Source organism: Arvicola amphibius, chromosome 3, assembly GCF_903992535.2.
Source record: "Arvicola amphibius chromosome 3, mArvAmp1.2, whole genome shotgun sequence".
In the NCBI taxonomy this organism is placed as follows: domain Eukaryota; kingdom Metazoa; phylum Chordata; class Mammalia; order Rodentia; family Cricetidae; genus Arvicola; species Arvicola amphibius.
Window position 1 is genome coordinate 159,037,072 of NC_052049.1, and position 22,502 is coordinate 159,059,573.

Here is a 22,502-nt window from a genome sequence, read left to right on the forward strand (position 1 = left end):
GTCAGGAATCAGATTTACATTTATAAAACAGTTCTTATAAATTACATTCTTACATTCTCTCTCTCTCTCTCTCTCTCTCTCTCTCTCCTCTCTCTCTCTCTCTCTCTCTCTCTCTCCCTCGTGTGTGTGTGTGTGTGTGAGAGAGAGAGAGAGAGAGAGAGAGAGAGAGAGAGAGAGAGAGAGAGAGAGAGAGAGAGAGAGAGAGAGAGAGAGGAGAACAGGAGAACATGCATATATGTGAGTGAAGCTGCCTGTAGAAGCCGAAGCCGAAAGACAATGTTTGACGGCTTGGATCTCTCAGGCACTCTAGAGCCGTCTTCCACAGGTGCATTCAGGTCTTCTGCAAGAGCACTATGCTCTATTAACTAAAAAGCCATCTCTCCTGACCCAAGTCTGAAATATTTGAAAAACAATCGCTGATTCATTGAAACTCTTCCCTCTGTATATGTAACAATCCACCCCAAATACAGGTCATGAAGCATAATTCTCTGCAACTGTCAAATATTTCAATTCATATGAATTGCAATCAATCTTTATAAAATATATATTTGTGCATAGGTCTTAGTTCATGCATGTGCATGCATACCTTATAGGAAGTATAGTACAAATGGAATAGGAGTTTCAAAAAATGCTGGAAAGGTTCCAGACCCAGGAGAGATGGAGTAGGCATGCTGTACTCTGTTCTCCAATGTACAGAACTAAACACTCAGGAGGGACACCCAGAAGCTCTTTAAGGACGCTGGAAATAAGTAAAGGACAGATGAATGGAGGAGATTAAGTTGTTTTACAGGCCTCCTTTTTGAATATTCACCCCTAGAGAGGGTTTGGTTCTTATCTCAAATAAAGGAGAAAAAAGGGAATTATAGGAATCTAGAACCCAAAATCAAGGGCAGAGTTAAAAGAAGACCTTCTAGACAACCACACCACAGAGAACACTGCACAATGAAATGAAAAACGCAAGTCAAAAGTGCTAAAGTGTAGTGGACTATAAATGAGGTGTAATTTGCAAGACAGTCTGCCTGAAAAAAAATTCTACAGTTTACATCAAGAAAACAACACACGTAGGGTAAGAACTAATTACAGACAGCTTTGTATAGTATTTTACCCAACTGTACGTAAAACAACAGATCAAACATTAATTGGCTAAATGTTTTCCAAAACTAACAAACAAACCAATGACAATGGACAAGCAGCTGCTCTTCTGAGCCTGTAACTCTCCCCTGCTTGCTGTGGGGTCATGGACAGCCTGTCTGACCTACTGTGCTTGCTTGCTATTCTGAGCTACTCCCTCTCATTAATGTAGAAGCAAGCAAAGGCAACAACAAGAAAGTTGCTTTGATACTGAACAATGCTCTAACCAAGTGAACGAAGATGACTCAGGTGAAATTAAACCTCTCAACTTCCCCATGTTCCTGGAAGGTTATTAATGTTTTTTCTTCAAGGTATTCAGCTAACTATTTATGTTAGAGACAATGTTTATTAACGTCTCCCTTTAAGGTATTTGATTTACTGTTTGTTTTGGAGACAGGACTTGAATTCATAGTCCTCTGGCTTCAGCAGCTCATATGCCAGGGCTACTTTTTTATTGGTAAGACTGAAAGTCTTGAATTTCAATGTATTCTTCTGTCCATATAAATTTTACTCTGAGAAACAAAACATTTTTTCTAAATATTTGTAAAAAGAATATTTATAATATGAAAACACAATATTGCTAGTTAACTAAAGTACTCAGGCTTTTAAATTCTCTGTCACTTAACATAGTCTTATATAATTTGTGTATATGCAAATAATCCACACATACATAATTATATGTGTGTGTAAATATTAACCTTGTGTTATGATTTGGATGCAAAATATCTTTCATAGGTTCATGTTTTTGAACACTTGGTACCTAGCTGTTAGGACTGTTTGGGAAGGTTCCGGAACCTTTAGAAGGTGGAGCTCTGCTGGAGGAAGTATATCCCTGGGGTAGGCCTTGAAATTTTATAGCCTAGCTGTATTTATTGTTCTCTCTTTCTCTCTGTCTCCTGTGTGCTGATGGAGTATGATCACTTGGCTCCCTCACCATTACATTGACCTCTTGCTCCTTCCCTTCCTTTCATGATGGACTCTATCATCTCTGGAACTCTAAACCAAAATAAACACTTTCTCCTCTGTTCCATTTAATCATGGTATTGAATCTAGGGTGTTGTTGGCTATATTCCTAGACAACTGTTAGGTTTAGGATTGGGAAGGTAACTGTGTTCAAATTCCTACTGTCCCAGATGGAAAGAGGTGTCAGTCAGAACCTGTGGTTAAAATCTCCTTCTCCTTTTCAAATCACCATTATTTTTTTTCTCTCTTTCAAAATCCTGTCTCCATATAAATTAGGAGGTCAACTTTGTCTACCAACTGCACAGCTTCTTCTTCCCCTAGTAGTAAAGGGACACAGTGATTAAATAGATCAGCAACAAAGCTGATTTGTGATTTCTGATGGAATGAGTTCAACAGAGGAGTTCACAAATGTTAAATGTATATTAGGTGTGATGGTTCTCACTCCTAGAACTTCACTCAACTGTTGGAAAGGAGCATATGCTAATCAAATTGTGATGTGAAATTCTGTGAGTGATTATCATTCCTAAGGCAAATTATAGGGCATGAATTTGTTAACATTGTTTTGTCCAAGCTTTTTTATATTTTAGTAAAGTATAAATGCTTCTGTGTCTTTTGGCATCTTTAAAAATACAAGAATGGGGAAACAATTATCTGGCTATGTTTAATTAACCCAACTATAACACAGTCCACAGTCCAATCATTTCTCCAACTGTGTGATGTTATGCCTTGGAGAAGAGCCATTAAATTAGTCAGAGTCCTCTGGAGAAAAGAGCAGTGGGAAATATGTAGCCTGAGATATGAGGTTGGGCTGGTGAGATGGTTCAGCATGTAGGTTTCATAGCTTCAAGCCTGATGACTTAAGTTTGGTCCCTAGGGTACACATATTGAAGAGAGATACTGTTTATCAAAAGCTCTCCTCTAAAATTCACAAAGGCCCCTTGGTACATGAACATTTTCACACATGCACACATATACTACACTAAAAATAAGCAGAAGTAAATTTAAAAAGAGACATAAAGCTATGAATTACTTTCACACAACGTTTAAGAGTCAAAGTGAATTCTAAAGAGGAAAGAAATCAAAAGCATTTCATTGTGTAATTCCATCCAAGAATCAGGGAAACCAGTGAATTAGAGTCCATTTTGGGTTTACAGGTCCCAAAACCAGGAGTATTAAGAGCAGAATACTCATTTTCTAACCCAAGAAAAGCAGCAGAGATTTCTGTTCTCCACTGTTTATACTCTCAAAAGAGTAGAGCAAGCCTATCTACATAGGATGAGGAAACCTAGCTATTCAGTCCACACATTCAAATGCTCATCTCAACCAGGTTGAAATTGTGTTTGAATATGCTGTGACCATTATTAGTTTGACAGAATTAAACACCATGAGCCATACATCTACTTTTTTAAAAATTGTTTTTATTGAAATATATATTTTTCTCCGCCCCCAACTTCTCTCCCCCCTTCTACCCATGTTCCCCATGCTCCCAAATTACTCAGGAGATCTTGTCTTTTTCCACTTCCCATGTAGATTAGATCCAGGTATGTCTCTCTCTCTTAGGGTTCTCTTTGTTGTCTAGGTTCTCTGGGACTGTTAATTATAGCCTGGATTTTCTTTGCTTTATTTATGTCTAAAAGCCACTTATGATATTTGTCTTTCTGTGTCTGGGTTACCTCACTCAATATGTTTTTTTCTAGATCCATCCATTTGTCTACAAATTTCAAGATGTCATTATTTTTTTTCACTGTGTAGTACTCCATTGTGTAAATATACCACATTTTCCATATCCATTCTTTGGTAGAGGAGCATTCAGGTTGTTTCCAGGTTCTGGCTATGACAAACAATGATGCTATGACCACAGTTGAACAAATGTCCTTGTAGTATGATTGAGCACTCTTTGGATATATGCCCAAGAGTGGTATTGCTGGGTCTTGAGGTTGATTGTTTCCTAATTTTCTGAGAAATCACCATACTGATTTCCAAAGTGGCTGTACTAGCTTCCACTCCCACCAGCAATGCAGAAGTGTTCCCTTACCCAACATCCTTTCCAGCATAAGTTGTTATCAGTGTTTTTTATCTTGGCCATTCATACAGGAGTAAGATGGAATCTTAGAGTTGTTTTGATTTGCATTTCTCTGATGGCTAAGGATGTTGAACATTTCCTTAAGTGTCTTTCAGCCATTATAGATTCCTCTGTTGAAAGTTTTATGGTTAGGTCTGTGCCCCATTTTTTTTAAATTGGATTATTTGGTATTTTGATGACCAATTTCTTGAGTTCTTTGTATATTTGGAGATCAGCCCTCTGTCCAATGTGGGGCTGGTGAAAATATTTTTCCATTCTGTAGGCTCCCATTTTGTCTTGTTGACCGTGTCCTTTGCTTTACAGAAGATTCTGAGTTTCAGGATGTTTCATCTATTCATTGTTTTTCTCAGTGTCTGTGCTGCTGGGGTTATATTTAGGAAGTTGTTTCCTGTGCCAATGTGTTCAAGTATACTTCCCACTTTCTCTTCTATGAGGTTCAGTGTGGTTGGCTTTATGTTGAGGTCTTTGATCCATTTGGAAGTGAGTTTTGTGTATGATGATAGATATGGATCTATTTTCATTCTTCTACATGTTGATATCCAGTTATGCCAGCACCACTTGTTAAATATTATTTCTTTTTTCGATTTTAGATAATTTTTTTTTGCTTCTTTGTCAAAAATCAGGAGTTTGTAGACATGTGGATTGATATCCAGGTCTTCAATTGGGTTACATTGGTGCTCCTGTCTGTTTTTAGGCCAGTGCCAGGCTGTTTTCAGTACTGTAGCTCTATAGTAGAGTTTGAAGCCAGGGATTGTGATGCCTGCAGAAATTCCTTTATTGTACAGGATTGTTTTCACTATCCTGGTTTTTTTGCTTTTTCATATGAAGTTGAGTATTGTTCTTTCGAGGTCTGTGAAGAAAATTTTGCTGGGATTTTGATTGGCATATCATTGAATCTATAAATTAGTTTTGGAAGATTGCCATTTTTTACTGTTAATTCTATATACCCAAGAACATGGGCGATCTTTCCATTTTCTGATGTCTTCTACAATTTCTTTCTTCATAGATTTAAAGTTCTTGTCATACACGTCTTCCACTTGTTTTGTTAGAGTTAATCCTAGATATTTTGTGTTATTTGCATACATCTAATTTTAATTCTACTTAACTTTAAAAAAAGGCAAGGTTAGTTTTCTCACCATGACAGAAACTAGAGTCACCTGGAAAGAGAAGTTTAATTAAAGAATTATCTCTATTAGATTGGCCTGTGGGCATGTGTATACAGCATTTTTTATTGAATGATTGATTGATTACTGATGCAAGTGTGAGGACTTGAACCACTGTGGGTTGGTACCACACCTTTGCAGATATACCTGGAGTGTATAAGAAAGGTAACACAAAAACCAGGTAAAGTATGATGATATTCAGCTTCCCTTCATGTTTCCGGCGTCTACCAGAGTTCTTGCCCTGTGTTTCCTCAATGATGGTCTGAGATTAGGATGTGTAGAACTAACAAACCCTTTCTTCTGAAAGTTTTTTTTTTTTTTTTTGGTCATGCTGTTTATCACAGCAGCAGAAAGTGAACCATGGTGGAGATTGTTACTAGAGAATAGCATATTGGTGTAGAATCTGTCCAGGCTTTTAGGCCTTGGAATGTTTTATGGAAAAAGATGGAGAAGTTTTGAGCTTTTACCTGGAAAAGCCATTGAGAGTTCAAAGCTTAGTAAGCTATTACTAGAACTTAGAAGACAATGCTTGGATCACTACATGTGAGAGAGGCTTAGGGCATGGAGTTCCAGAGGAAATATTGAGAATCCCTTAAACACTGTTAGGGATGGTCTCATGATAATTTGAAATAAGAATCTGTGGTTTCTGGTAATCTAGTCTCTAACTGACTATGATTAAAAAGTGACCACCACAACTGAACTGAAATCTTTGCTTTACTGGGACAATTGAGGGTGATTTTCTGGAGCTAAAAAAATCAATTGTGATTAATAAGAGACCACTCATTAATTTCACTAAGGTTAAATCTTCTGGAACATATTTCTTTAAGGTCAGTGCACAGAATCTGTGACTCACTGAGGTGACCAAGGACATACCTGAATCTGGAAGTTGAATCTGATAATGTATAAGAGTCTCCCACATAGTCTGGTTTTGAAAGGCTTGAAGGGGTCAGTCATTAAGAAAAGCTGAGGCTTGGCACTACTGGAGGTGGAGAATTCATTGGGAAAGATACATTCTCAGTGGCAGTGGAGACACTAGCATATTGGAGACAGTAGAACATGCACCAAAGACAGAGGAAGATGTGGAGCAGTGCAAACCCAAGCCTACAAGACAAGTTGTGTGTTCCAGATGTGAGAGTTAAAGAGGTGGAGCTACCCAAACCCTTTAGCATTCATAAAATCTTGAATGAGTTCCAAGGACCGTTTTATTTTGTGATATTACTTGAGATCTTGAGGGCAAACAAGAAAGGAAACATGGTTGAACAGTGAAGCATTTTTGTGTCAAGTTTACAAGGGGTCAACTGTGCCAGGATTTTGTGTCAACTGGGCACAATAGTTACCTGTGGAGAAAACCTCTATTCAGGAACTGTTCCCATCAAACTGGCCCGTGAGCATGTTTGAGCAGACATTTGCAAATTGCTAACTGACACAGGAGTCTTAATCCAATGTGGGCGGCATCATCCATTGGCAGGTATGCCTGGGCTATATAAGAATGTATCTGAGCAAGTGAGAAAACAAACAAACAATTGATGTGAGATTCCCCTCTGTAAGCTGGGAATACCATTGTTTAATAGAGAAACTGTCTTGGCTTGTGATAAAGCAAAAGAGTAGAGCTAAGCAGGGAAAGCTAAGCTGGATGCTGGGAGGAAGGAGGTGGAGTTGAGAGAAGCCATGTAGCCCTCTCCAGAGACTTTTTTCTGGAGGGGAATTGTGTGCTGTTGTGTTATGATCAGAGCTTTCTATTCTTCTTTGGATGTCTCTCTTGGTAGACCTGCCAGAGTCCCATCCTAAATTAGCTCTTTCACTTTTGCTTCCCTTTCCTTCTCCACTGTTTCTCCCTCCAGCATCTCGTAAAGCTTCTCCTTTCATGGCATTGCCATCTCCATTTAGGCTATATTTATCTGAAGTGGCTGCCTTGTGTCTGAAAACTTTATTTTAGAAACATTTTCTTTCTCCTGGAAGTTAATTGTAAGTTGCTTAAGTGCAAGTTATCTTCTTGATAATTGTTTCCTTTATTGTACAACAGATACAATCACATGATAGATCATGTGTGAATGTTCATTTATTTAGAAGGAATTGACAAATAAAGCTATGTTTTTGTGACATTTATATGTCTTCTTTTTGCTCAACCCGACTTTTAATGATGTGTGGATTTGCTCATCTGTGTTCTACTTAAATGTATTGCCTATTCTGAGAATTAGGTTCCCCATAGCTATCAGTGCTATTATATTATGGAGCTTAGAAACTGCCTTTCTATAAACTATAAAAATAAGCCTGTGAAACTTAATTGCAGCCATACATATTTCTGCATATAGAACTATAATATTTGGAATAGAGAATTCTTTATTTTCAAGTAAGTCACTCTGGGCATGTGGGGATGGTGGTGGCATTCCTGGATTTTACCTACCACATTTCAGTGCCACCCTTCTCCTAAGCTGTGAAAAATAAACAAATGACTCCAGACCTTGACAAATATCACTGTTAAGTTGGAAGCTTAGTCCCCAGCCCCTGGCATCCATCCCAGCCCCCTGGCCTGGGAGTTGCATTGGTCTGGACTCCAAATCCCAGCAGGCCAGGTCCTGCCCTCCACCCCTCCCCCGTGTCCCACTCCCATAGGGTATTTAAGTGGGCTCCCAGAGGAGAAACACGTGGTTTTCAGGTCTGCATGGGCTCCCTGCTGTCCTGTCTCCCCACCATGCGCTCGGCTGCCTGAGGGCGTCTTACTTAATAAAATGATGGGCATTTTGATCTGGTTTGATTTGACCTCATTGGATTTCTTGTGCTCGCAGAGCCTCCTTTTTTATTATTTTTACTTAACAATCACCACAGTAGAAAACCTTCCCCTGTTCCATACATATAGGAGAAGTTAGTGTTCAGGTTTCCAAATTTTTGTTTTTGCAAGATGCTTTGGTCCTAGAATTAGTAATTTACATCCTTTGCTTTGGTTTTCTCACTAACATTTTTTCCCATGAACTCATGCCAAATCTTCATATAAATAACTCTAATCATTCATGATTTTGTCTCACATATTTTACATTCAAGGCTGAATGGCAAGGGTGTTGTGTTAACGTTTTCCTTCGAGGCATGAACAGATGTCTTCTCCCTTAAGAGAGGGTACCATTAACATATCAAAGTAACAACTTCACTGAAGTCCAAGCTGAGGATCTGAGAGTGGGTGAAAAGTTACAAATAGGTGCTTGGACATCTCTTAGGCAACTGCGGTACGGCAAAGCCCAACCCATCCTTGTTGATTGACAACTCACACATGGCACATCCCTACACCTCTCAGCACAGCTTGCAGTCAACTCAAAAGGCAGAGAGGTCTCTCTACTGAGGCTTTGGTAACTGATCCTATGCTCTTGAGGAGGGACCTTGCTGTTGTACATTTCAGCTGTCTTTGATCAGTGAGATTTGTTTACTTGCTGAGGCTTACGAGGTCCCCCTTTTTCCTCCAGAGAGGAATGTGTCAGTTTTGGGGAAATTGCTACAGAGCCAAAGGAAAGGTTGTCTGCTGATTCATCACAGCCAGAACTCTCAAAAATAGGTGAAGATGTGATATCCCATGGACTTTGTTGAAGTAGCTATAAAAAATAACAATGACACTTTAAAGTTCATAGATACCAGAGTTGAAATGTATCTTAGAGCTAGTTAAGGTAATTTCCAAAAGGATTTGTTATTCCATGTTTCTGTGCAGTAACAACTATTTGGTTCGCTCCTGTTTCGGGAACTAGTGGACATCCTGGTTACTCAGGACTTCAGGCTGGCTGTCCGGTTCCACCACCCATCAATGCTGATGAAGGCCCAGCCTTCTTTATTACCCAAAGTCAGCCAGAATCTCACCAGCCAGGTGGGCCTGCTGTGACCCCATGGATTCCAGCGCCATCTCTTCTGAAGTGCCACCTGGACTGGAATATTTAATCCACGTAAGTTCAAAAAGATAAAGCTTCATAAACAAGACCATGCTTCTAGTCTACTTATGGGTAGGCAATCACTGTGGTTCATAAAAATTAGAGTCAGTAACAGATTTTTTTTTTTTAACAAAGGGTGTTGTCACTCGATGCTATAGTAGGCTTAGGATCCACTGTTTTGATTTCCTCCTAATTCATCTACCTCAATATTCCAGGTGTAGAGATTATGACACGACCCATAAAACATGACCATCTATTCTAAAATGAGTCACTGATTTTTATGGATTTATTTTCTTTCTAAAGTAAAATGTGACTATCTTAGGAAGTTGTATTTTCTATTTCCTTGGAAGTGATTTATGATAAGAGTCAAATGCTAGTAAATATTCAGCACATTTCTAGTTTTTTTATAATTCACTATACAATATATTCCTCATTAACTGATATTTGAAAATTTCATACATGTCTACAATAAAATTCTGGTCACATTAATGCACCTACCTTCTTTTGTCTCGCTCCTACACTGACAACTATTTTCAAGCCAAATCCTCATCCAATTTTTCTGTCCTATGTATTTATTTATTTATTTATTTATTTATTTAGTGTGTCTGCGTGTGCGTGCATGCATACGTGCGTGTGTGTGTGTGTGTGTGTGTGTGTGTGTGTGTGTTTGACTGTTTGTTTGAAAACCACTGAGTTTCAACAGACCTACCCCAGGTGCCTGGGTAAGGTACTAGTGGCTAAATTACTAAAGACCATGACTTCCTCACCGCCAGCAATCTGAGAGCCTGAGACCAAAAGTAGTTCTCAGAGGAGTATTGAGAAACATGAACCGCTTTATTACCTGTGATTAGATGTTTACCAGCTCAGTATTGTGTATCCCTATCCAGGGAAACACAGCTGCTATGAGTTCATAGGTCTCTCCTCATCGTGTGGCTCCTCCTCTCTTCCCCATCTTCTGTGATGCTCTCTGAGACTTGGAGCAGGTGAAATGGGGACATGGCTACTTCGTGTCATCAGTCACTTGTCCTCAGCACCTTAGCCAGCAGTGGGTTCTGCATTAATTCACCATTCATGGCAGAGAGGAGTATCTTTGATTAAGACTAAGGGCAACACTGGTCTGTTGATATAAATATAAATACTTGGAAGGCAGTTTGATGATATGTCCATTTTAGCCAAATGAAAATAGTAGGTTCATCGATGGTGCCTGTGACCTTTCCAGCCATGGGATTTTGAACCTGGTCCCCGGTTCAAGGCATGAATGTCCTCTTGTCAGACTTCAGATCCTGTAGGAAATCAGTAGTCTACCTCCAGAAGAGCTTGCCGCTGTTTCAGCAGTAGGAACTCCTTGCTTGACAAGATGGTGTTCGAGAATATAAAGTCTGAAGATTACAAACTGTATTAAATCTAGCAGCAAGAAGGAAGCTGCCAGCTCAGTTGAAGTATGATTTCCTTGAGTTCTGGAATCAAACTGTGCAGTAAGCAATGGTCATAACCTGTAGAGTTTGGGGAGCCTCTGGAACTTTCTTGTTCAATAATTCCTAGGGAGATGTTCCGCACTTGGCCCTTGGATTTTGGTTTTATAACCCACGGCTTCTGAGATAAGTATTATGGACCATACATGGTTTATTCATTTTGACAGTTAAAAATTATAAAGTTACATGGTTCTAATCTACATGGGAAGTAGAAAAAGACAAGATCTCTTGAGTAAAGAGCATGGGGAATATGGGAGAGGGTAGAAGGGGAAGGAAAAGATAGGGAAGGGAGCAGAGAAAAATATATATCTCAATAAAATCAATTAAAAAAGAAAAAATTATGAAGCTTATAAATTAGTAAGTTTTGATGTGAATTCTTTAGTTTCTGTAAACCCTCTCTCTGTACCTCCTGTTCTCCTCAACCCCTGGTCTTTGTTTAAAATTTGCCACTTTCAGTATTTCTTCAGTTTTCACACCGCATATTTGCTACCTTCCTCAGTTTCTGTAAGGCCTCTTCATCACTCCCAGCTCTTCCATGCCCCTCTCCTCCCTTCAGGGTTTCTACAGACAGTATTATTTAAATAAACACATCCATAGAGATCCAAACCTATTCACATTTGAGAGAGAACATATGGCGTTTGATTTTCCAGATTAGAGATTACCTCACTCACTTTGATATTTTCCAGTTCCATCAATTCACTTTCAAATTTTGTTGTTTCAAATTTCCTTGCAGATGGATAAAATTCCATTGTGTACATGAACTGCATTTTCCTTTTTCAGGCATCAGTTATTGCACATCTAGGGTGAGTCCATTTCTTAGCTATTTTGAAAAACACAGCAGTGACCATATGTGTGCAGACATCTCTGCAATAAAACGTAGAGTCCTTTGGGTATATGTCCAGAAGTGACATACATGAAACATATGGAAGTTTTATTTTCAACCTTTTGCAAAACTTCCAGATTGATTTTCACTGTGTCTGCATTCATTTACAATACTGCCAGGAGTGTGGATCAAGGATCATAAGATCGGATGCTCTGCAAGTGCTAGAAGGAAGGAATGAGTGCACTTCTACATGTAGGCATGGCTAGCGCTTTCTGCATAGGACTTCTAACGAGTTCACGTCCACACATAGTCATGGTGAGGGTTTTCTAAATCAGACTCCCTCCAGTTACACAGGACATAAGATCAGAAATCAGCCAATGGTTTCTCATGAAACTAAATCTTCTTATCACAGACAAAGTGCTAATAAGTGCAGAGGCAGCCCAGAGAACAGAAGAGAATCTTTGCTACCTATACATTTGACAGGTGATTAGTGTATGGAGTATAGTAAGAACTCAAAAAACCTAAATGTCAAGAAAACAAAGCACCCAACCAAAAACAGTGAAATTATAAAATTGAACAGAGAGTTCTCAGAGGGGAAAAATACATGTGTCTAGTAAACATCACTAAAGTGTTCACTATCCTTAGCTGTAAAATACAGCTTCAAAACCTTTTTGTGAGATTCTACCTCACCCAGAGCCATCATCAAGAAGATAATTAACAAGATCTGGCATGGATGTGGAGAAGGGGCATGCTTATGCATATGCTATAAGGGTTAACTCTCTTTTCTTTACAGAATCTTTGTGATGCAGAAGCACAAAATTACAGCCATTTTCATAGGAGGAAACCTTCGAGTTACCTCAGTGACTCAGCATTATAAGCCTATGAAAGCAGACCTGCCTTCTGCAACCTCATACCTTGATTCTGTATCCTGCACTCTGCAATCACAATGCTGAATAAAATGTCCTGATGTGTTAAATAGCTTAGTAAATAATAGAGGTCAGATTCAGTAAGTGGTACTGAAGAAATGAATTTATATTCTGTGTGTGGAGTGCTCTACTCTCTTCTTGTAATTCTGGGTTTGGGGGTACTGCATGTAGTTTAACATCGCATTGTTAAGTTGACACTTGCTTTGTATTATAAGTCAGATAGCTATAATAAGTGTCTGCAGTTCAGTGTTTGTACAAGGGAGAATATGGAGTTCAGCAAAGGAACTGTCTTCTGAATACGTACTTGTTTATATTTGAATAAAATACTTTGAATCATTTTTTTAAGAGTCAACATCATGCAGGCCATGGTGACCCATGCCCTGAATCCAGCCAAATCAGAGAGATCGTAAGTGCAGTGCAATCATGGGCTACATAAGGAAACCCTGCTCAAAACCTGAAACACCACTACAACAAAAAGCCCACAGATCATAAGATGTATAGAAGTAAGTCCTCAGGTACCACAAATAATGATGTCGAGAATAACTTTCAGATTTGCAGAAAAACCTCTTTATGTGGATAAAAGTGTTTTCATATTTCACAAAAATCATCTAGGCAGGACTTTCTAATTTTTATAGATATGTCAGGTTAAGCCAAACTGACTTAATTTCCACACATTAATAATAAATTATTTCAGTAGATATATTTTAATAAAAAGTTGTTAAATATGGTTTATCAAAAAATAAACAGTTGTGAGAATTTGATACTCGTAATTGTTGGCATCTGGTTATAAACACTAAAAATACGAATCCAAAGTTGGTTAGCTAAAGCATCTGAAATTCTCCGTTTTCTTTTCACTGTGACAGATAGATCACATTCTAATTCACCAGCAGTTCGAGTTTGTGGAAGGTGTGTATTCTGTTCTATTCTTCGTATTTCTAGAAAGACACTGAAAGTAAGGGCACACTGAAGACCACAAATACAGCATTCTGGAGGACGCAGGATGGAGAACTCGGTTGCTTACAATGTCTTTCCTCATAGTCTTCAAACAAGCAGTGGTATCTAGAAATTTTCATTTCTATAAATTAGGGATCTCTTGGTAAATATTATGATGGCCTCATGATACAGATACTAATTTAAAAAAAGAACACTGAAAACTTACCTTTGCTCTCATATCTAAAAATTGCCCCATGTTTTACCACCCTACTTGGTTTCTCAGCTGTTGTCTACCATGTTGTAACCAGTGTGAGGCTTGCACAGTACCTCAGGCAATGGTTCAGGTCGTACAGTGAATGATCTTTGGAATTAGCATGGTGCTGTTCTGTAAAATCACTGTTAATGCCATGCAGGACGATGACATCTACGTGTTATAGGGCTCCTCAGCACTTCCTAGCTCAGCACAGCGCCCTGTTGTCTTAGAGACGCTGTGCAGAGCATGGCCGGGTGCCTACAGATGTCTCCACAGGTCCAGTGTCTCCAGGCGCAAAAAGGAACTGAAGAAGCTACTTGAAAATTATGATAATTGCCGAGACTGTGGGGAGATGTGTGACCTACAGTGTCGTCTATCTACCAGAACACGATAACAACTGACATTTAGAATACACCTTTTAAATTCATGGTCCCCTGTTTACAAAGTTACTTTTCATTGGAAAATTGGGTCATGCGCTGTACGGCACACTTCTAGACTTTATTAAAATACATAGTTTTCTTTATTTCATTTAAATTGCCTTTTATGTAGATTATAATATTTTGGGCTTAAGTTTTTCTAAACCAAGTTTTTCTTTGAAAACAAACACTATCTTTTTTTCATAATGTTTTTTATTTTGAATATTTGCAAATATTCAGTTCTACAGTATATATTTTGAGAATGTTAAGCGCCAAAGTCAGATTTTATATACTATGTATATTTCTAAATTTTAGATATGTGAGTTTCAAATTATTTGCTCAGCATTTACACTCACTGTATGATTAATCCACATTCACTAGCTCATCAGTTTGTGATTCAAAAGAAAAACCCACATCTTCAAATTTTACTTATTCTCTGAAATGGAGTCATTTTTAATATTACAAATAATATAAAAAGATAACAAATTCTCTGGTCGCTTTCAGCATCTGAGTTTATAGCCACCATATGTACTTTCATCTTACTGAAAAGTAAATAGACGCTACAGCTGGAGTCCCATCGTTTTTTTTTTTCTTTCGCACTCCTAGGACTCAATCTAGGGTCATGTGCATAGTAAACAATTATGCTACCACTGAACTGCATTGTAGCCCTGCATAGATTCATTTTGTTGGATTTAATTTTCCAATGAGCTGGCAGAACACTAGAAGTTGGATACAACGAGTATAGTTCAAGCTACACATTGAACAGCTATTTGAATAATAGGTGTTCTCTCGGTAAAAATAAAATAATTCTCAGTTTTTTAAATCTTCACAAAAATATTTGTGGCAGGTATTGTTACCATGCCAGTTTTTAAGAGACCGAATTCAAGGCATCTTCCAGTCTCTAAAATGAGTCCTTAGTGCTAGGGCTTCTGAAGGACATTTTTCTATGGTCAAATTTGACTATTAACTACTCTTTCTGTTCCTAAATAAGAGAAGACCTCCATAGCTAGACTTTGGTTAGATGATACTTGAGAATCTGCATTTGGCACCTGTCTGTTTTTAGCATTGAAAGGAACACCAGTAAGATAGAGTTCATTTGGGATGCCTTTGGATTTGTGGTCTCATGACATGGTATCGTGATAGGACAGTTGAAATCTGAGCTGAGTTGCCATGCACCTTTCTGACACTCACCCCTTGTCCAGTACCTCCCTACTCTCCTCAAGGGGACCTTGGCTCAGTGCAGGTTTGTCCCTCACCTTTCCACCTTCAATTGCTCTCATTTTACCTGTGTGCATGGAGAGTAAGTCTCCTCATTGCTTAATGATAATGAAAAAACATACGGTTTATAAAAAAGTCTCAAACCAATTGATTTGCTTTATTGACTCACATGATTTTAAAAACGTCAGCCGTTCTTTAGTTTAGCCATAATACATGGACACTATGCTTGAGAAGTGAACATTTATCCACACATCTATCGCCACTGTGCCTGCCCTGTGCAGCAGTCTCCTTCATGAATTAAACCATAGTGGTATCAAAAATAACCGTTTTGTTTTCCGTGTCTCCCAGAGCTATTCGATTTCTTCTTAGTTTGCTGGCCTCTCTTCCTTTTTTTCTGCCTTTTCTTCCTTCAGACTGAATTGTGTGTGTGTGTGTGTGTGTGTGTGTGTGTGTGTGTGTGTGTGTGTGTGTGTGTGTGGTGTATATATATAGGAAAAAAGGAAGAAGATATATACATATATATATATATGTATATATCTTCTTCCTTTTTTCCTCTCCTTGTGTTATCTAGAATATCACCTAGACCCAGAATATCTAGATATTATACGATCTTAGGGTAGGATTTTAATGCACCGTTGATTATGTTTTCATGCTTTTTCTCTTTTAGCCATTTTAGGTTTTGAAACAGCTAACAAATACAAAATTCAGAACCAACTTGGGCAGAAGGTTTACTATGCAGTAGAGGAGTCTAATTTCTGCACACGCAATTGCTGTGGGGACTACAGGAGTTTTTCCATGAGGATTCTTGACAACTCAGGTCATGAAGTCATAATTTTGAATCGACCACTAAGATGTAGCTCTTGTTTCTGCCCCTGCTGTCTCCAGAAGGTCTGTGAACACTTACCAACACAGTTTGCAGCATAGTTTAGCGAGAATTTTTGCCACATTATTGATATTTTTAAAAGTGACCGATGAGCAATATTTGGTCTTTCTTCAACGGTAGGAAGGAAGCTGAATGACTAAGCCTACGCCCTTGGCTAATCTCCCCTTAGTGGTGGAGTGATATCTCAAATAGCACTTTCTGATGTTCAAGGGAGGACATTTTGGTCACATCTCTTCTTAGAAATGATCATGACTTGTATGGATCAAACTAATGGAGCTCCATGTCTGAGGATATCCTGAAACAGTTTTCTAGAAATAAAGTGCATTGACAGAAGAGCTGGGATAAGGATAGATGTATTCATCTTGTGATTTGTCTGATGATTTGAATACTCCATTAAGGGACAAACAGAAAAAATACCATCTTCTGTATTTTTCATTTCTTTTCTTTTAATAAGCACAGCAAGTTATGTCCTCTGTAGTAAATATTCTCCAGATGGAGATGTCCTCAGCTAAAGTCCTGCTGTCTGGTTCATATTACTTGGTGGCCTAATCAGAGCAAAGATGTTTTTTAGAGCAGATACAAGGGCATAGAAACTTTTCAGGGAAGGTAGCTTTTACCTGGATTTCACTAGTCCATGACCAGTTCTGCCTGCATATTCCAGTGATTCTGCCGATAATATCCTTATAGTGTGGCTCAAACAGAGAACACAGGAAAAAGTTATTTGAGGTTTAACACCGTACTTACTGTATTCTGAGAAAACAAGTTGTGTATAAAGAATATGTTGTCCATGCTATTTAGACAAGGTATAATCTTACATGCATAGCAGTATGTGAGGAGAAAGGATCCGAGGAAAGTTCTATATAACCAGTATAACATGGTCATGAAGCTTGATCATGGATTGTGATGTCCTCCTAGTAAACAAGTAGCAGGGCCATGAGTCTTGTGCTCAGCGTCCTTTCCTTATACAACATCAAGACTCACAGTTGAAAATTCACCAATGATCAGAGCTCTGACCATATAGATATGTCACTGTTAGTAAACAAGTTTAAGAAAAAGAGTTTGTAAATGATTTTGACAGTTTTTTATAAATGTTTTCATTTATGTTTTTCATATATATATAGTTATATATATATAGTTTTCATCTTTATAAATAAAACATGCAAACTGTCAAGTGTTCAATTTGTTCCTTCTATGTATTAGCTGGGGAATCTGATGCAAATTAATTCATCTTTCTTTGGGACAGTTACTTCCTCTATGAACTAAGAAAAGAAATAGTACTGATCTAATTAACGGGTGTTGCAGATTGGAACACTGTGTGTCATTCTTAGTAAATGAAGGCACAAATAGACAATATGATCATAAACATATTTATCAATGTTCTTTTTCCTTTGTAGATAGAAGTCCAAGCTCCTCCTGGTGTGCCAATAGGTTATGTTATTCAGACCTGGCACCCATGTCTGCCAACATTTACAGTTCAAAATGAGAAAAAACAGGATGTTCTAAAAATTGCTGGCCCATGTATCACGTGCAGCTTTGGAGGAAATATTGATTTTGAGGTAACAGACGTGATCATGTTTATTGGATTTCATTTCCTTCTAAGTAAAAGATATTTTGCAATGAGCTGCGGTTGTATTAAATGGAGATTTTTGTACAAATATTTCAAAAGAGAAATAATGTGGCCAGAGAAATATTTTCTGGTCCAATGAAAGGGCCTTGCTGATGCTGTCAAGTAAGAACAAGGTGCAGTCATCTGAAAAATAGCCAGAATTCCTGTATTGGCTACCAATACCTGACAAGAAGCAACGTCAAGGAAAAGGGGTTTTAAGGGCACAGTACCCTTCATGCACTGCATGCACATGCTACATAGACCTACATGCAAGCAAAACAGCCACATATATAAAATAAAAATGAATGAATATTTTTTAGAAGAAAAAGCTTAGTGCATGTATAGTGGTTACCGTCCAGTCATGCTTCTCTAGGATCTCCCTGTTCAGTCAGACCATTGGAAAACATGTTCTTACATTTACTTCCTGGAGGACTTTTTAAAGCTGAGGGACTTTCACTCTCTGATTCTCTTTGAAAGTCAGAAAACCTGAAAACAAATGAGGCCTACATTTCCACAGAATGGTCATAAATACTTTAAAGTGGATGAGGATTGCCACTTCCTGATACGCCTTTACAACCCTCTCTCCATGCCAGTGAATGCTGGTCTCCATGTTTAGAACCCTCTCTTCGTGCCAGTGAATGCTGGTCTCTGTGTTCACTCTGTCACACTGCCTGCTGCACTTGGTAACTGTGGAGTTTTCATTCCTCCCTTAGAATCCAGTTACGTGTACATGAAGCCTTGCCTACAATGACCAAAGCATGGTCAATCACAAACATGGGCAGTTCTAAGAAAATACAGGTGAATACTGCAAGAGATCTTAAAAAGCATGTACATATGAGGCTCTGAACATGTGTGAGGGTATTTAATACATCCTACAAAGACATTATATACTGGTAGGAGTAAAAATAGATCTACATGAGAAAGTGTCTAGATATGTGCAAAGTTAATATTATTTCTATTTTCCTAAACATTAACAGAATTTAAGCTGACATACAATTTACTTTTAGGAAATAAGTGAAAGCACTGGGAAAACATTGTGAATTTTTCATATATGATGCCAAAAATTCCTATTGTATGCAACAAGCCTTCCAATGTTTAGTTCCATGAGAGCATGATTTGAATGGCACATTGCTGATATTCATCCCTGAAAGTAGTTTATTATTAGTTTTCTAGAACTTTTTAAACTTCTCCTATGGTTCACTGATTTTTGTTTTCAATTCAGATCATGTCTCTCGACAAAGAAATTGTGATTGGTAGGATTTCCAAGCACTGGTCTGGTTTTCTGAAGGAGTTACTGACAGATGTGGACAGTTTCGGCATCCAGTTCCCCTTAGACCTTGATGTGAAGATGAAGGCTGTGATGCTTGGAGCGTGTTTCCTCATAGTAAGTCAATTCCTTGTGTTGGAGGGGGAGAGCCACTTGTTAGTTCCTGGCTGCTCAGCCCTGAAATAATCACACAGAAACTATATTATTTAAATCACCGCTTGGCCTATTAGCTCTAGCTTCTTATTGGATAACTCTTACATCTTAATTTAACCCATTTCCATTAATCTGTGCATCACCATGATGTAGTGGCCTACCAGCAAATCTTCAGCAGGTCTGTCTCTGGTGGCGGCTCCTTGGCTTCTCCCTGACTTCGCCTCCCTTCCCCAGCATTCAGTTTAGTTTTCCCTGCCTAGCTCTGTTCTTTTGCCCTATCACAAGCCAAGACAGTTTCTTTCTCATTAACCAATAAAAGCAGCACGTAGACAGAAGGACCTCCAACACCATCTTTGTGATTACTATTTCAGATGGAATCCCAGAACCATATGGAGATAATGCAGAAAACTGCACACTTAAAGATCTCTTTCTTAGTGAGGGAGATGGGAAGTGGGTATGTTTATATTTCATTGTATATATGTATGAGATTCTAAAAAAAAAATAGGAAAAAGAAAACGAACCAATGTAAGTAATACATTCTTATTTCCAAGGTTTTATAGAAGAGGTGATGTATATCCCCAGCTCTGAGATGATCTCAGGTCTTCCTTAAAATTCAGGAACATATTTTCTATTTAAAGAATCTACACAGCCGGGCGGTGGTGGCGCACGCCTTTAATCCCAGCACTCGGGAGGCAGAGGCAGGCGGATCTCTGTGAGTTCGAGACCAGCCTGGTCTACAAGAGCTAGTTCCAGGACAGGCTCCAAAGCCACAGAGAAACCCTGTCTCGAAAAACCAAAAAAAAAAAAAAAAAAAAAAAAAAAAAGAATCTACACAGTTTCAAATCAAAGATTCAAAGCCCATCTATTAAGAGGTTCTGACTTTACAAAACAGAAAGTTAACTTTAGACGTCAAAGAATTAATACTTATATGGAATAGAAGTTTCTGAATCAAAGAGTTTATCTTGACATATTATTTGATTAAATACCAAATAAAATAAAATGTAAGCATCAATAATATACTTTCAAACAAATCTCTAGATCTGTCTAACATGTTACAGGAAATATTTGGGATAAAGCAGTGGTCCTGAGATTTTTGTCAGTGCCTATACTAAGTTTCAAGCTCAAAATCAGAAGTTTGTTGAATATCCAGGAAATTCTCCCATGTGATTAAAGTTAAAGGTTACAGAGACAGGTTATTTTATCAAATTAGTGAAACCTTTGTGTGGCATTCAGGGAAATATGAACACTTGCTATATGATGCTAAAATAAACTACTGATTTTTGAATGCAGCAATGGTATTGTGACTGTGAATAAGCTTAATGAAGTCCATATATATCTGAAGAAACATATCATGGGATGTTGGCTAATTTTATGTCAGTGTGACACAGATTGGAGTCATTTTGAAAGAGGGAACCCCAACTGAGTAAATGCCCCCATCAGATTTGCTTCTGGTCATCCATTTTCTTGATTGATGATTAAATTTGTAAGGGCCCAGATCACTGGGAACAGTGCTACCTCTGAGGTGTTGGTTCTGGGTTCTATAAAAGGGCAAACTAAACCATGACAAGCAAGCCAGTAAGCAGCATCCTTTCATGGCCTCTGCATCAGCTCCTGCCTACAGGTTCCTAGTGTATTTGGGTTCCTGACCTGACTTTCCTCAGTGATGGACTATGTGAGCTCTAAGCTAAAATAAACCATGTCATTTTAGATCATGGTGTTTTATCACAGTAATAGAAACCCTAAGACATGATGCATTTCATATTTGCTTTTAATTTTCTTTTGAGACCAAGTATCCTTGTTTAGTCTAAACTGGCATCTGCTATGGAAATCCTCTTGCCTGAGTCACCTAAGTGCTAGAATTTCAGGTATGAGTTTCAACACAGGTGAGATTTTATTTTAAAAAAAATTTGTTCTTCAATAATGAGAGTAAAGTCATAAAGATCTAAGAAATGAAATAATAGGTTAGCCAAGCATAGTCATGTTAGTAATTATAAAACCAGGCTGGGAGTCACTAAATTTAGCAAACTATTTTTGCAAATTTGAGATATGTGCAATAACTAATTCTTAATTAAGGCTTCAATATTGTAGCATTTTCATTTACTTCAACAGAAAAATATTGTGTCTGTTGACAATCATGGGGTTAAATGACATTCTAGTAAAAGTATATGTTGTGAGATAATCAAACTAACTGAAATATCAATCACCTTAAGGATTGTCTTTATTTTGCAATGTGAATATTTAAAATCTACTCTTTAGCAATTTTGAAATATACAGTGCAGTGATACACCTCCAGTCCCAGTGCCTTGTGTGAATCACTAGAATTTATTCTTCATTAACGAACATTTAGAGTTTTTGGTACAACCCTTATTCCCCCAACTCAGCTTCCAACCTCAGGCTACAATTCTACTCCCTTTTTTAGAATGAAGAGTTTAACATTTTTACATGTCACAGCTGAAGATTATGCTATATTTTATCTTCTTCTTTGGCTCATTTCATGTTATATACCATCTTCCAGGATTATCCATTTTGTTGTTTATTAAAAGGTTTCATTATTGTGAACATAAAGTATTTCATTTGTAGTATACATACCCCATTTCCCTTGGTTATTCTTCTTTTCCCTTTGGTTTGGTTTATACTTTGATTATTATTGCTTGTCTTATTGTCTTGTTTGTCTTTACTTTGCTTGAGAAAAGTTCTAACCACACAGACCACTATGGCATCAAACTCAATACTCCACTGCTTCCCATTCCTGGGTTCCCCCAGTTTTCTTAATTTGAAAAGTAGCCTCACTTTTGTTGCTTAAAATTGACTTTACTACTTTTCTTCTTATCTAGGACTTCATGTTTTTTGAAAGCGGTAGAGGCCAGAGACCAAAACTATGATTATTTTAATGAATCGATGAATGTGTCCTTAGAAAATGTGAATCCGGAACGTTGATCAAGACTCAAAGAAAAGATGTTGTTTTTTTCATTAAAGTCATGCATCTATCCTTGAATTAAACTAGGATGTGCCCAACTCCACTGTCATATGATTGGCTTTTCGAGTTATCACAATTTATTTCCTAGCTCACTTGGTTATAGACCGTTTCATATACTATAGGGGCTATTCGCTTTCCCTTGGGAAAAATCAGCATAAGAGTTAAAAACTTTCCTGTTCCTACTCTCATCCTACCATCAAATGAAAGGAGTGCTCCCCTACTTGATCCTTTATCTTCCAAGCTCTGTGATGATCCTTGAGCCTTAATTAACTTAACCTCTGGTAGCAAAATTTCCAATTGTACTAGTATCAAACTTTTAAGGTCTGTTTA

The 22,502-nt window shown here is 38.0% G+C and overlaps 1 protein-coding gene across 1 annotated transcript; it reads left to right on the plus strand.

The window, feature by feature from the left end:
• The first annotated feature begins 276 nt into the window (after positions 1-276).
• On the plus strand, positions 277-22,077 carry LOC119809447 (phospholipid scramblase 2-like). The gene is given in 8 exon segments (XM_042054735.1): positions 277-325; positions 9,032-9,217; positions 9,220-9,260; positions 13,330-13,372; positions 15,954-16,174; positions 17,564-17,725; positions 18,998-19,159; positions 22,030-22,077. Coding segments are annotated over 8 exon segments (912 nt in total).
• Positions 22,078-22,502: the final 425 nt, after the last annotated feature.